This window comes from Macrosteles quadrilineatus, unplaced genomic scaffold (assembly GCF_028750875.1).
Source record: "Macrosteles quadrilineatus isolate MER2022 unplaced genomic scaffold, UCM_ALF_1.0 Scaffold_4__1_contigs__length_99947679, whole genome shotgun sequence".
In the NCBI taxonomy this organism is placed as follows: Eukaryota; Metazoa; Arthropoda; class Insecta; order Hemiptera; family Cicadellidae; genus Macrosteles; species Macrosteles quadrilineatus.
Window position 1 is genome coordinate 56,105,980 of NW_026542597.1, and position 13,471 is coordinate 56,119,450.

A 13,471-nucleotide genomic window follows, 5' to 3' on the forward strand; every position below is an offset into this window, starting at 1 on the left:
TTAATTTTGGGGTGATTAAAGATGTCACAGTGGATTTAGTTTTAAAGGAGAACGTAACTCCAGTGTTTTGCAAGCCACACAATGTACCGTTTGCATTGCGTACATCGGTAGAAAAGGAGTTGGAGGACTTACAAACGAAGGGAATAATATATCCAGTAATTAAATCAGATTGGGCAACCCCTATAGTTGTTGTAGCGAAACCAAACAATTCAGTAAGAATTTGTGGCAATTTAAAAATAACTCTGAAATCAAGTATCCGCACCGACCATTATCCTTTGCCGCATGTAGATGAGATTAAAAATTCATGGTGCAAGATATTTTACTAAAATTCATCTTGCCTCAGCCTATAACCAAGTGAGAGTTAGTGACGCCTCTCAAGAATTATTGACTTTAAATACCCATAAAGGATTATTCCGGTACATTAGGCTGCCTTATGGCGTATAAAGTGCAGGTCCTCTATTTCAATCTGTAATGGATACGATTTTGCAAGGTTTAGATAATACTTTTTGTTATTTAGACGACATATTGGTTTTTAGTAGAACTGAGGTTCAAATTGATGATCAAATCCCGCCAAATCACCAACGGATTTTATCCAAGTGATAATGCCGCAACCCCTAGGTTTAGCCTGAAGTAATGTGAACGCCGGGCTCGTGCCTAGCGTCTTAGGACAAAAAAAAACAAAAAAAACAAAAAAAAACTATGTGATTGTACTGTAGTACTGCAATTCTTGCACCATGCAATAAAAGAAGAACAGCTTCTTCTCCTCTTCGATGTTGGGAAGCCAGGCGTAGCAGCTGTACAATCCAGCACTCCAATAATACTTACAGTAAATGAGGGATGGCTAAAATGGATGTTAATTAAAAACGTCCAGGTAAATTGTTTGGTTACCAGTATTACTGCCATCCTTGGGCCCTCCAGTATCCAGAAGAAGAGCGTGAGGTTGTAGCCCCACCAGCACTTGGTGGAGCCCATGGTGTGATAGGTGACTGTAGCCCATGCCGTCGTCATGGCAACCGGGACTCCCCAGCCTATGGCGGTGTACATAGGGATGTACGACTTCTCTTGGAAGACTGTCACTGGAAAAAAATTACTTTTTTATTCTTAATATTCGTTTAAGCATAAGATATTTTTGTTAAAACCTTTTTTTATAGATATACGTAGTTGTGTCTGAAACCACAAGTTTGGAAGACAAATGGTAAGTAACAAATGGTAATTAAGTAAACAAAAAGAGTCAAAATAATATGGATACTGTCACTGATAATATACGATCACTAATAACGAAGGATGTAACTGCACGCAGCTATCCATAAGACTGGTCATACTAAATCTTGATTCTCAAGATTTACATTTTAGATTAAACAACTAGAACGATTCCATTAGATTATATTTATCTCTAATTCCAAGTGAGATTATAGTATTTATGTACCTTTGTACAACAAGAGAGATTTAGAACCTATTTGATATTTCCTCTGGTGTAGATCCATCAAAACGATTAATAATTGAATACGCACTAAACGGTTCTTCTTATTGAGATAATTGATAAGAAACTTATTTTTAATAACAAGCCAACCGAATAAATCAATTATTGAGCTACTAACAAAATATCCATAAATATCGCATCTGACACGTAAGAGGTCGTATTAGTGATTCATTACTCAATATGAGGAAAATCGGCTCACATTTATTTCATTTGAATAATGCTCTATAAAGTGATATTCAGGATAATCTTCCTAAAGAGGTCTTTCAGAGGTTGTTTAAAATTATAATACTAATTTCGTAAAGTTTAGTCCTAAGTTATTGAAGTTCTATTTTCATCTTGAACTTTTCTTATGTGAATAAATTACATACTTGAATACATGGATGGCATCCGTCACCATTGTAAAAGGTTTGATCTAAAATGATTGCATCGCAGGTGATTGTTCCTGGAATCAATGTCCCAACTCCGCCAATATGTGAAATGACTTTTCGAGCACCACACTCTTTGAGTGTTGCCTAACTGAATAACCATTAATAAAAGTAAATGTTCAGTTAAAACCAAATTAGAGACATTCTTTTGATCACATCAAACCTTGGTGTGGATTTAAATTGACAATAATTAATCTATAGGGAAGGTATTGAGCCTTAAATTTATATAAAACGGTAGAAATATTGTAGAAATAATAAAGATAGATACTACTGTAATTCAACTTCTTCTCCTTGCAAATGTGTGATATAGATTGATATTTCCTACCACTAATTGAAATAAGAATGTTGAAGAAATTCAAGCAGTCGAAATAAATGTTGTAGTTCAAGGTACAATGTTATTTAAGCCTATCTTAACACAGCCAATTGTATAAGGACAGGCTACATTTGTAGACTTGGATTTGAATCAATTGTGTTTTGTATTTAGCAAATGACGTCAGCGTGGGGACTGTACCAGACAGCTGGTATTGTCCTAAAGAAACAAACTGTAACAGGACATTATGTAACCATCCTTGCATAACGCCATAACTATAGCTAATTCTGTAAGAATCCAAATTACATGTAGAGGGATTCTCTGTTTAGGGACAAAACAAGCTCATAAGTTGGCAGCCCTGTTTACTTTATTTCATTGCCGATCAGCTGATACGTATTGTTGCATTGTTGTCCCCATGGTTTAGTGTTATTGTTATGCAAGCTCAAAGATTATAAATTTTAAAAGAATGCATTTAGGTAAAGTAAATCATTCGTTTTATGTTAAGAAGGTTTTGCAATTAATTATGTTTCCAGGTACCTAATAATTAAAATGCAGACCATAACATGTGAAGATAAATAATACAATAGTTATTTTTCCATGAATAAATCATTAATAAGTCATACAAATATGTTGCGTCTTATACTTGGGGGAAAGCCATGTTAATTCGTATTCACAATACATTAGTGATAACACTAAACCATTTAGACAACAATGCATATCAGCTGATCGGTAGTCTATTGAAGCAGGGCATCCAAATTGTGTTTTATCCCTAAAATGAACAGTTTATATATTTCTAGTTAAATGAGTGTTCTGATAAATTTGTCCACCCAATCTTTAAACTCTGAAATCTTTTAGTAATACAATAAGGCAATGCATAAGCTAATAAATGTCTCGTATTAAACTACGGTAATTAAATGCGGGCAAGACGTAAAGACTTTATAATAACAGAGGAGAAGTTACAGCTTTTCCGAATAAAAAACGCGCGTTTTTAACTTGCGATCCGAAGTGCGCGTGTTTTTATCCGGAAAAACTGCAATTTCTCCACTGTTATAGTTGTCCGATCATCATAATCTTTATCATAACAGTTAATGGGATTAACATTTTTCGTATCTTGTAATTTTTTATTTATTTATGGTATTTAAGATATTTAGCCTTAAAAAAATAAAGATATTTAGGCAATGGAAATCGTCAATATAATAATAACAGCTGTTGTGGGAGCCTTCTTAGCCTGCCTAAATTAAACCTTTATCTCTCTGTGGCTCGTAAACAGTTGAGTATGTAAAAAATTACTCAAGAATTAAAAAAAAGTATTAGATTTTAATTAAAAATCCGAAATAACCATAAAGTACAGGATATTCTATAAGAAAAATGAGGTTGACCATTATATTAGAAAATGGCTGCCATTTACAAAAATTGTATATACTTATTATTAACCTCATTAAAAACAAGGTAATGTTCCCCATTTAAAGTTTACTGTAATATGTATAGTTTACAAGATCCCAATGGTGGCTAAGTGAAAAAAACACACTCTGTAGAACTTAAGTGTATAAAAAGTGTTATTTTTGTTGAATACCTCATTGAATAACGCGAAAGAAATCTACAAATCCAACACTTTACAAAATCAATAAATAGTTATGGTACAATAGACAGTTTAGAGTGCATTATTTAATCCATTAACTGGAAGCTAATTAATTAACCATCTTCAGCACTAATATTATGTTGACAACTCGCGACAACACCAAACTTTGCTCGAGGTCAGTGAACAAAAACTTCTAATTACCTGCGGCATTTTCCCTCCATTTATCATTGTTGGCAGTTTGCTCTTTACTAATTAAACAAGAAGGTTAGTGGCTTTATGGGAATACAAACTAGCTGTGAAGTAGAAAAATGAATGGTGGACGCATAAATAAACAAAGGCGGTTGGACATTTAAGAAACCTAATTTCAAATGAGTTTTTAGAACAAAATTTCTTTTCCCAGTTTAATATATTTTTAGAACAAAATTTCTTTTCCCAGCTTAGTGATTTAATATAGTAATTCTTAAACTACTGTATTTTGAAAAATTAATTAGTAGTTAATCTTTAACTGATGGAAGAAAGAGAAACGTTGGTAAATATTAATAAATTCTGAGTAATATTATCAGTGAAGTATCAGTATGATTATACGCAGTTTTTTTGCAAACGGTTATCTCAGAACCTTAAATCAAATAAAAAATTGGAATTCATTAATTGTATTCTTTATGTAACTAAATATAACTTTAATCAATGTTATCCTAAAAGTTTTTTTTTATAAAATCAGTACAAAGCTTACCATAAGGAAAATCCCAAGGAAAATTTGAATATGTAACTTGTTACAACCTCCCTTCGCTTGTGTAAAGTTCCCATAATTAAATCGCCTCTAGTCATTTACTAGACGCTCCAGTGCGTTCCAACCACCCTCACGGTGGAAAATGTTAGGCCAATCTCTGGGATCATGTAATTTAAACGATAGTGTTTCGCTTTTTGTTGATTTAAAATTAAAAACATCGCTTTGGGATATTTTTAAAACTAACAATTGTTTAGCACTTTTCACGTAGCTTTCTATTTTCGACACTCAACAAAATAATTATTTTAGATTAAAATATAATTATAAAATTAGTTTTTTTTTTTTTAAATTGCCAAACTTCATCCGATGTATAGTTGGCAACCCAGTAAAGCACGTAGCTGCTATACATTATCGACCACACTAATCTTCTCTTTTGTCTCGCCTCACTCATTGTGCTGTGCTTGAATCTGACAGATGCACCATCATGTAGATAGTCAGATGGCTCATCATGATAATATTTTCTTGATATGTTAAAACTTGAAAATGATAGCGAAACTAAGCAACATTGTTTTGCTGCACGAGCTGCATGAACGTGGTTAATATATAGGGAAAAACTTAATTCTAAATAATAATGAGAAAGATATTAAGTAAATTGTATGATTTAAAAAAGGGTATCTAGTTTTAACGTTGAGTTTAGTTAAATATACTCCAAGGATAATTCGCACCAATACATTCATACGACTTCTGGGGATAGAGTTGTGACAACGCTAGGCCCTACATCACTGAGATATCCGATTGGATGTTATGCATTCCTTGTGTATCAGATGGAATCCCTTGTGAACCGAACATGCTTCACATATCACTGTGCCAATATGGTAGTGCATCAAAAGTATTTTATCCAGAAAAATATATAATACAGTACTTATAAAATATTGTTAAAAAGCTGCATTATATACAAAAATGAACGTCAAAATTATTAGTAGTGTAGTTTAAAATAACATTGTAGTGTAGTTAAAAAAATAAAGGAATAGTAAGACACTATACTAAAAGTGTAAACCTAAGTTTTCTGATAGCTGAATACCCTTTGAAAGGACCGGACGCTTTACACTCTAAGATATCGATCTGTATAATTCTCTTCTTTGTCTCCTCTCATCCTTTCATGCTTAGCGGTGGTGGTCTAAGATTTTTCAATCTTCAATCATTCTATGCATGAATATTATTTCATGTTTTTTTCTACTTGAGCCTTTTGAAAAATATATGTCAATACTTTCAAAGAAATGTTGACCCGATACCATGGTATTATAATTTTCCATGATCACTTAAATAGAGTATTGAACTGCCTAGTAATAATTAAATATTTTAATAAATTCAAATATGATAATGTATTTAATTTTTATTTATATGCTTGTAAACCAGGTACTCACGTAGGCATTAGATTTTACATTATATCCATACGTTAGCTCGTATCTCCCTTTTCCCAGCAGTGGGTAGTAGTAATATCGTATATTTATTATCCACATACTAGTTTAACATGCTTATTTAACTACAAGCTGCTGTACCCGTGCTTCGCAACGGGAAGAGAAATGAGTTTCATATACATTGGCATAGATTTAGAATAAACAATCTATGGTTTGAGATTGAATAATCAATAATCATACCACGTAGTTTTATAAAATACTGTATATTTAATTACTTTGCATCAGCCGTCTGAAATTGTGAAATAAGCATTTTACAGTTCTTATTGTTTACATTTAAATGGCAAAGCAAAGGTAAGCATTGTGATTTTTCACATGCTTCCATGGAGACCAATTTTAACATTAATTTTTGTAAACCTCACCCCAAAGCTTTGGATATCTATGGGGCGAAGCCAGAGGGAATTCTAAGGAAATGAATACGCCTATGACGTTCCTAAATATGAGGACCATCTTTGTGCTTAATTTTGGCTGTGTAGGTTTAGTATTTTAGTCTTGACAGCTGCTCAGACAGATAGACAGACACTACTTAAATTTTATAATACAATAGTAGATAGATAGGTAAATGTTATATAGGTATTTCACTTGATATATCCATTAGAATTACAGTATTTTTTCCATAAATACGTTTCGAAAACATAGCCGAGTCGTATATACATACTTACTGTATATATAATTCGGAGGACGTAAACTGTATGAAATATTGGGGTGTAATGTAAAATACTACATTTTAAATTAACCAAGTCGTTTGTTTTCAGTGAACTTTTATAGTGACATTTTTTCAGCCAAGAAATAAACAATGTTAAACAGAGGTAGACATTTGCTGTGGAGGCAGTTCACCTGGAATAACCTCTTGTCTTTTTATTACTTCATCTTCAAAAACATTTCACCCATGAACAATGTTTTACGCCATCAAGGCAATATGCATTCTTAGAAAACAAAGGAAACTAATTTAAAATTGATACAATTCATTTTTAAACTGGTATACATGTTTTAAAGGAATATGTCTCGACTAGATTAAACGTAGTAACTCTTTTAGATGTTTACATCAATTAAAATTACAAAATGATAAAATTAAATGTATAATATTCAATTAATAATATTTAACAAATATTAAATTAGTTAATATTTAGTAAGTACATTTTCCGATTATCAACGAAACAACACATGATTTTAAACGATACAAAATAAACCTGCAAGTTAATACTGTAGATTGAAGATGCACGTTTTCTCTGTTTTAGTAGATAAGACATTTCTTCAATAGAAATCTGTATTTTGTAAACACTAGACGACGCTTGCGGATAATATATTTTATATTGTACAAAATGGAATAAACAATACTGCACTGGAAAAGGAATTTTACTCGTATGATCCTAATTCGGATTTAGGAGAAACTCAGAATACTTGAAAAAAAAAACTACTTGTCTGTTCTATCATTCGTGTGAGAAAATATAAGACCAATTTAATAAGTGATGCAATTTGTGGTTGGTACAATGAGTTGTTGCGTCAAGTGTCAGTGGCGAAGTTATAAACGAAAAAATAACCTCTCTTAGAAGTTATGAGTAGTAATTATTTAATAAACGATCGTAGGTTAGCCTAAAAAAATTGTGTTCAAAGTTGTTATTTAATTTATTCATCAAACACATTTTAATGTGATCTTAAACAAAGAAGTTACTTTAATGTACAGTAACTACCTTAATATAGGAAATATAATAAATATAGTAAATATAATAAATAAATATAGGTCGCCATTTCATTCAAAAGTATTAAAGTATTAAATATGGCAATGGATCTATCGTTTTTAAGTTGCCAACAATACAAATCTCATTAGGTTCACCCAACTATTGTTATGAAATAATTTAATGAACCCCGCATATTCATATGTAACACTTATAGCCATAAAACATTTAAAATATACTGCTTAAAAGGAACCAAAATAGTGTTACGAATTAAAATTTTATAAATAGACTTTTATGTTCTCGTAGAAACTTAATTGAACAAGGCTGATATTTTGAATAAATCAATTTTAACTAACAATAACTACTGAGGTAAATATTGAAATAGAAAACAGTTAACACAAACAAAAATAAATTGTGGCGAGGCGGGTTATAGAGGTTGAACGTTTATTCTGTTGTATTATTTCACTTGTGATACAAAGGTTGTGTAAACTCACATCATTCTACTGTTTGTATTGATTGCTTCGACGATTGTAGTTTATTTAGTGGTTGGGTTAGGGATTGTAATGTATTTTATGAAACACAGTATGAAACACTGTTGTAAGGGAAATAATTGAAACTAAATTACAGGATAAAGTTTTGTTAATATTGGTTTCTTTATGAAAATAGTACTAATTATCAGGTATTTCAGAACTAACACAATTTTTTCCATTCAATAGTAAAACGAGAATTTAGTATCAATTTTAGCATACATCGTTTGTATGAGCTAATCAAATCACGAAATCCGTCACAATAGAAAACTGTTTAGAATGAAAATGTAACTGTTACTAATTTAATATTAATCTTTATAGAGTGTAATGGATTTTGTTACATACATAAATTCTTTGTTTCTTAGTTTTTTGTGATAGTAGGTTTTTGGTTTTTGAGAATTATTGCAGACATTTTCTATCACATAAAAAAATATATCACCTAAAAGATAAGCGTGTTGTGTTGAGCCCTAAGTACAGTTCCATTTCCCTCAGATTGAAGCGAATGGGCTGATGAGCCTCCAGCTGTTCTTTGACACGCCTTTACTCTAACTCTAACTTTCAGTGGATTAGATGTATAGAGTAATAGGGAAGTCTGCTTTAGACAAGACAGTTGAAGACGACATGCAAATGACCGAGAGGTGACTCAGCAGGTCTTGATTCCACGGACTGCACAAATAATTTGGGAGACGCATTGAGGCACAACCGTATAAACAGTAGGAATTCGCGTTGCTGACGTCATAGCCTGCGAGTCTGTCCTTACTGATTCCAGTCACAATCAATTCCTTGGAAGGCGTAATATATTTTTACATAGTGTAAATATAAGTGTTCAATAAACGAGAAAGTTGTTTAAACCAGGACCAAACCCTTGTCTAGATAGGAAATTAGGATTGGGAAAGTTTTTTTTCTCAAAGGGAACACTTACAAAATACAGAAGTTGTGTTTTATACAACTTACCAGTGACCATGTTGTGAAGATAGAGTCCTTCTATGAACATCCACATAAACATGGCGGTCCGTGCGTACTCCAACAACACATAGGAAGCCTCACACAGACCGGGCTGCAATATAAAAATAAGCATACTATGACAAAATTCATCAAACAAATAAAGCTGTATGTTTATGGGTTTATTTGTACATTTTAGCAGATCCCTTAATGTTCATCCAAATTATCTGTCTGTATGGACTCCAGACATAGCAGTGAATAGTTTTGGAGTTTGTCTAGAAAAATTATTTTATTTTAATTTTCAAAGTTAATTTGCAATTTTTAACGTCTTTATCAGCGAATTTCACATACTGTATAGGGAATAATATATGCATAAAATGTTGTGTAAATATAACATGGATATTATTAACAAGGCTGAACACTACAACAGCTGTGTTGAATAAAATGTGACATATAGCTACAAAATAATTAATTACAGTTTATATTTAAGCTTAGCAAAGCACAACTAAAACTTTCTGTCGCTAAAGAGAAACTGACACATTTTCACTTGAAATGAGATTACATTTTACAATAGAAAGACAACCGGAAACGGCAATCGTTGTTTGTTAGCTGAGGACAACTGGAAATCTGATCTGTGGGTGAAATGCTTTTGTGAACATATTCCTACCAAATAATTATTATTTTGTATGCTGAACTGCACGTAATAGAATTTTTATCAGAAATGTTATTTTCTCGTTTTTCTATAGTAAAATATCTTATAACTCACTATCGTTCAACGAAAGCCCACTTGTTACTGAAAATATGTATATTTGACTGTATTTTCAATTAATTTTGTAAGAAGTGAGATAAATATACTGCCAAATTGTGCTTTACAGTATTATAGATTCTAGACTAGTATACCTTGATAAAATATACGTTTTACTATATAACCACAGTATAAAATGGTATGTTAAAATGCTAAACCTGTAAAATAATAACAGTTCAGAGATCTTTGGTAAAAAACCGTCAACACAAAGTTTAGCTGAGTCCTAATTACTTGAAATATTACGATTTTAAATTATGTTTGTAGCATCCAGTGAGCCTGGGAAAATGTTATATTGGGAAAATAATTTAGGAAATAGCTTTCTATGGTAATCATAGTAAAACATTTCGTGGACCCGAAAATATATAGTTAAGGTGAGCTATGAATTTTAAAGGTGATGATTTCTTGGTAGCAAGATAACGAACATTTTTAGTTTAAGTTCATATTTTAATATAGTCAGAGTACACAATAAAACCACTGAAACAAAACATTTTAATGTCAAAGGACTAAAATGGAATAATGATTAGAAGACAACGGAAGTGTATGATAAAAACAGAAAGGATTGTGATAAAATCATGACTGGCTCCGTTAACAATGAAGCTAATAATTACTTTATTTTTAGAAACACAAGAATAACCCAAGGGAATACAAAAGGATACTTAGAGGAAAATTTATTTATAAAAGTTAAAATATTTTGTTTCCTTTTTCTATCTAATTATTTTTGCATCACTGTAAAAAACATTATGCAGATAATATATTTTCCTTTTCTAAATAAAGTAGACTTAATGTTTTTTAACACGAACAAAGTAGCCTATAGTGTTTTTATTTTTTTATGTCCCTCCTTTATATCTTAGGACTCTAGTTCTAGCCCGGAACTGTTTTACAAATTACTTCAGGCTAGTGCTAAAGGGTTGCACATAGATAAAACTCCATTCGTGATAGGCGGGATTTGAACCCGGGACCTTTTCACCGAAGCTCTTCCACTAGACCAGCTCACTCCCCAAAATGTTTTATTGATAATATTTACAATTTCGACAGTCAATATACTACAGTAATACAAGTATTTTTAGGTGATCTATACAGTTTTATATCGATTAGGTTTTATAAAAACAACGGAGATGTGGATATTAAATGTTTTAGAAGATTGTTTAGTGCGTTTGAATGATAAAGGATGAAAGTTTGGTTTGATAACTTTTACAATTCAAACCACTTTTATTCATAACAGCGCTCAAGCGGAAGATGAAAATGAAAACCAAATAGACCGTCTCTTTTACCAAGGGAATTTACCTTGAAGTAAGATAAATCAACCAGTGGTACGTCAATTACGCACAAAAAGCAAATAACTTTAATATTAACATTGCGAAACACTGGTGAAAGATTCTTTTGTTTTCCACTATTAATAATAGTGTTTCTAATAGCCTATGCAGGAAAGCTCAAATTTAAGCCTCCAACGTTATATAATTGGATAAAATTAATTATAAAACGAATATGGACAGGGATCCAGAAATGTTGCCAAATATATTTTGATCTCGCTCATTCTGAAGTCTATTAGATTAGCTTATAATCATCACCTTTTAATAAACACAGTAACTAACAACAAAACGAACAAAATTAATAACCGCAATAAAACTAATGCTTTAGTTAATAAAAAATAGATTATACATGTTTATAGACTAAAGTAACGAAGAACAAAACTGTATGATGCCAAGTTTGTTTAAAAATAATAAAAGCAATCCACTTTGTACTTTTAAAGAAGTTAGCATTGAACCAAGATACCGTAACATTAAACATACATTTTGTTTGCATCTAGTCACTCCACCGAATGAACCAGTTCAAAGGAACGCCTCGCTTACAGTATCAACCAAACGAGCTGTTCATTTTATCCTGGGGGTTTTTAATGTATGTTTTTACATTCGTATTAAGCTTTTAAAGAATCCTAATTTAAGTTTACAGCTTACTTCTTTTTTTTATAGTTCCGGCGAGTCAATGATAGCAAGGTTCGAGCGTCAAAGACATTTATTTATTTAGTTATTTTTACAAATACCTTATTTTATTCTCAGTTAGGATAATGTGCCTTATGATTTAACTAGTAGCGAAAATTTTGCATTTAGATAATTTGTTAACATTATCTCGTATAAATTTTCTTATTGAAAATCCCAAAAATTCTGTTATGAGATTTTCTAAATTTCACCAGTACAGAAGTACAATTGATATGCAATTTTCAGCGAGGCTTGGAACAATTTGGATTCTTGACAAAGGATTGAATGGAAAATAAATAGTATTTTTCTATAATTTTGAAAATGATTATTCAACATTTTTGTTCGTAAAATCGTTGTAATACTGCCATATTATAGGAGGAAGCTGATTACAATGATATACCCATTTCCCAAAAATTATACACGAAACCCCTATCAATGTTATGTGGTGTCTAAAATGTATAATTTGCAAGTAAGTTGTTTTGCACTTGTGTCTCTTTTTTTTAGTATTTTGACAATGAAGTAAATTTCGACCTTGAGTACCTATAATCTGGAATGTTAATGGCAGAAGTAGACATAATGTCCAGAGTTACAAGTAAGTGTGACAAGTTATTGGTAGTTTTTCTTCTGAAAAATTATCATAGATAATTTTAAAACTTCGTGTACTGACCGTGTTATCGATACCATGCCTCAGTGACGATGATGCTCTCAGCTCCGCCCCTGACCGAATGATGGCTTGGTCGATGTACAGAGTCAACCGAATGAGTACTTGGATCACCATCGCCACAAACAGGTTCTTGTGGATGCGAGTTCGGTTGTTCCTCAGGCTCCTGCAAACAAAGGCGATTTTCCCGTTACTATTCTCAAAGGTATCTAGCAAACAAATTTGCAGTGTTAAATTAATATAGGTTTAGGTTGAAATATTCATCTTAGTATTTTAATTGAGCCTATTTATATATTAGTTATTAATGGACGGAATAGTTGTCCTGAAAGCCCGGTTTCCAGTTTTGCCAATCATGACTTTGAGATATGTGATAATTCCGTTACCCTCCGATTAAAGACCAACCTATAAATCATTGGTCCATCCACCTAAAAACGCACAAAATACCTATATTTTGTGTAAGGAGAACATTCCTTGTATTGGAGACACAAATACAGTATCCCTACACAAAATACATGAGATAATTCATTACACCTCTCACAATATATGGACAATTTGACAAATCAATCTCACTGGTACTGTATATGTTTAATATTGTCTACATCTCAGAGTAATAATAGAGAATGTATGAACATAAAAAATAGAGATATCTTTCGTTGATTTGAATAAACTATGAGTTTTACGATGGGTAGACCCATAAACTTATGTGAGCTCTAAACTACCAGATCAAAGAATAATTATTACGTATGTGTTAAAAAGATTCGAACCAAAGCCTCCGGAACAGAAGTCTGTAATATATCTTAAGAATATTAATATCCGTTGTAACTATGATTTCCTTGTACATCACGCCACTGTGATCGTATGATTTTCAATAAATCTCATTGGCTACAAACA

At 31.8% G+C, this 13,471-nt stretch overlaps 1 protein-coding gene across 2 annotated transcripts in view; it reads right to left on the bottom strand.

Moving 5' to 3' along the window:
- LOC128991833 (PDF receptor) overlaps nucleotides 1-13,471 on the bottom strand; it is a 212,439-nt gene that overhangs the window by 14,367 nt on the left and 184,601 nt on the right. For both annotated transcript variants that reach the window (XM_054415039.1, XM_054415041.1), the window contains exons 6-8: nucleotides 12,587-12,746; nucleotides 9,151-9,253; nucleotides 889-1,076 (exon numbers count right to left, since the gene is read on the bottom strand). In XM_054415039.1, the coding sequence (XP_054271014.1) occupies nucleotides 889-1,076; nucleotides 9,151-9,253; nucleotides 12,587-12,746 (451 nt within the window). The remainder of the gene's footprint in view (nucleotides 1-888; nucleotides 1,077-9,150; nucleotides 9,254-12,586; nucleotides 12,747-13,471) is intronic.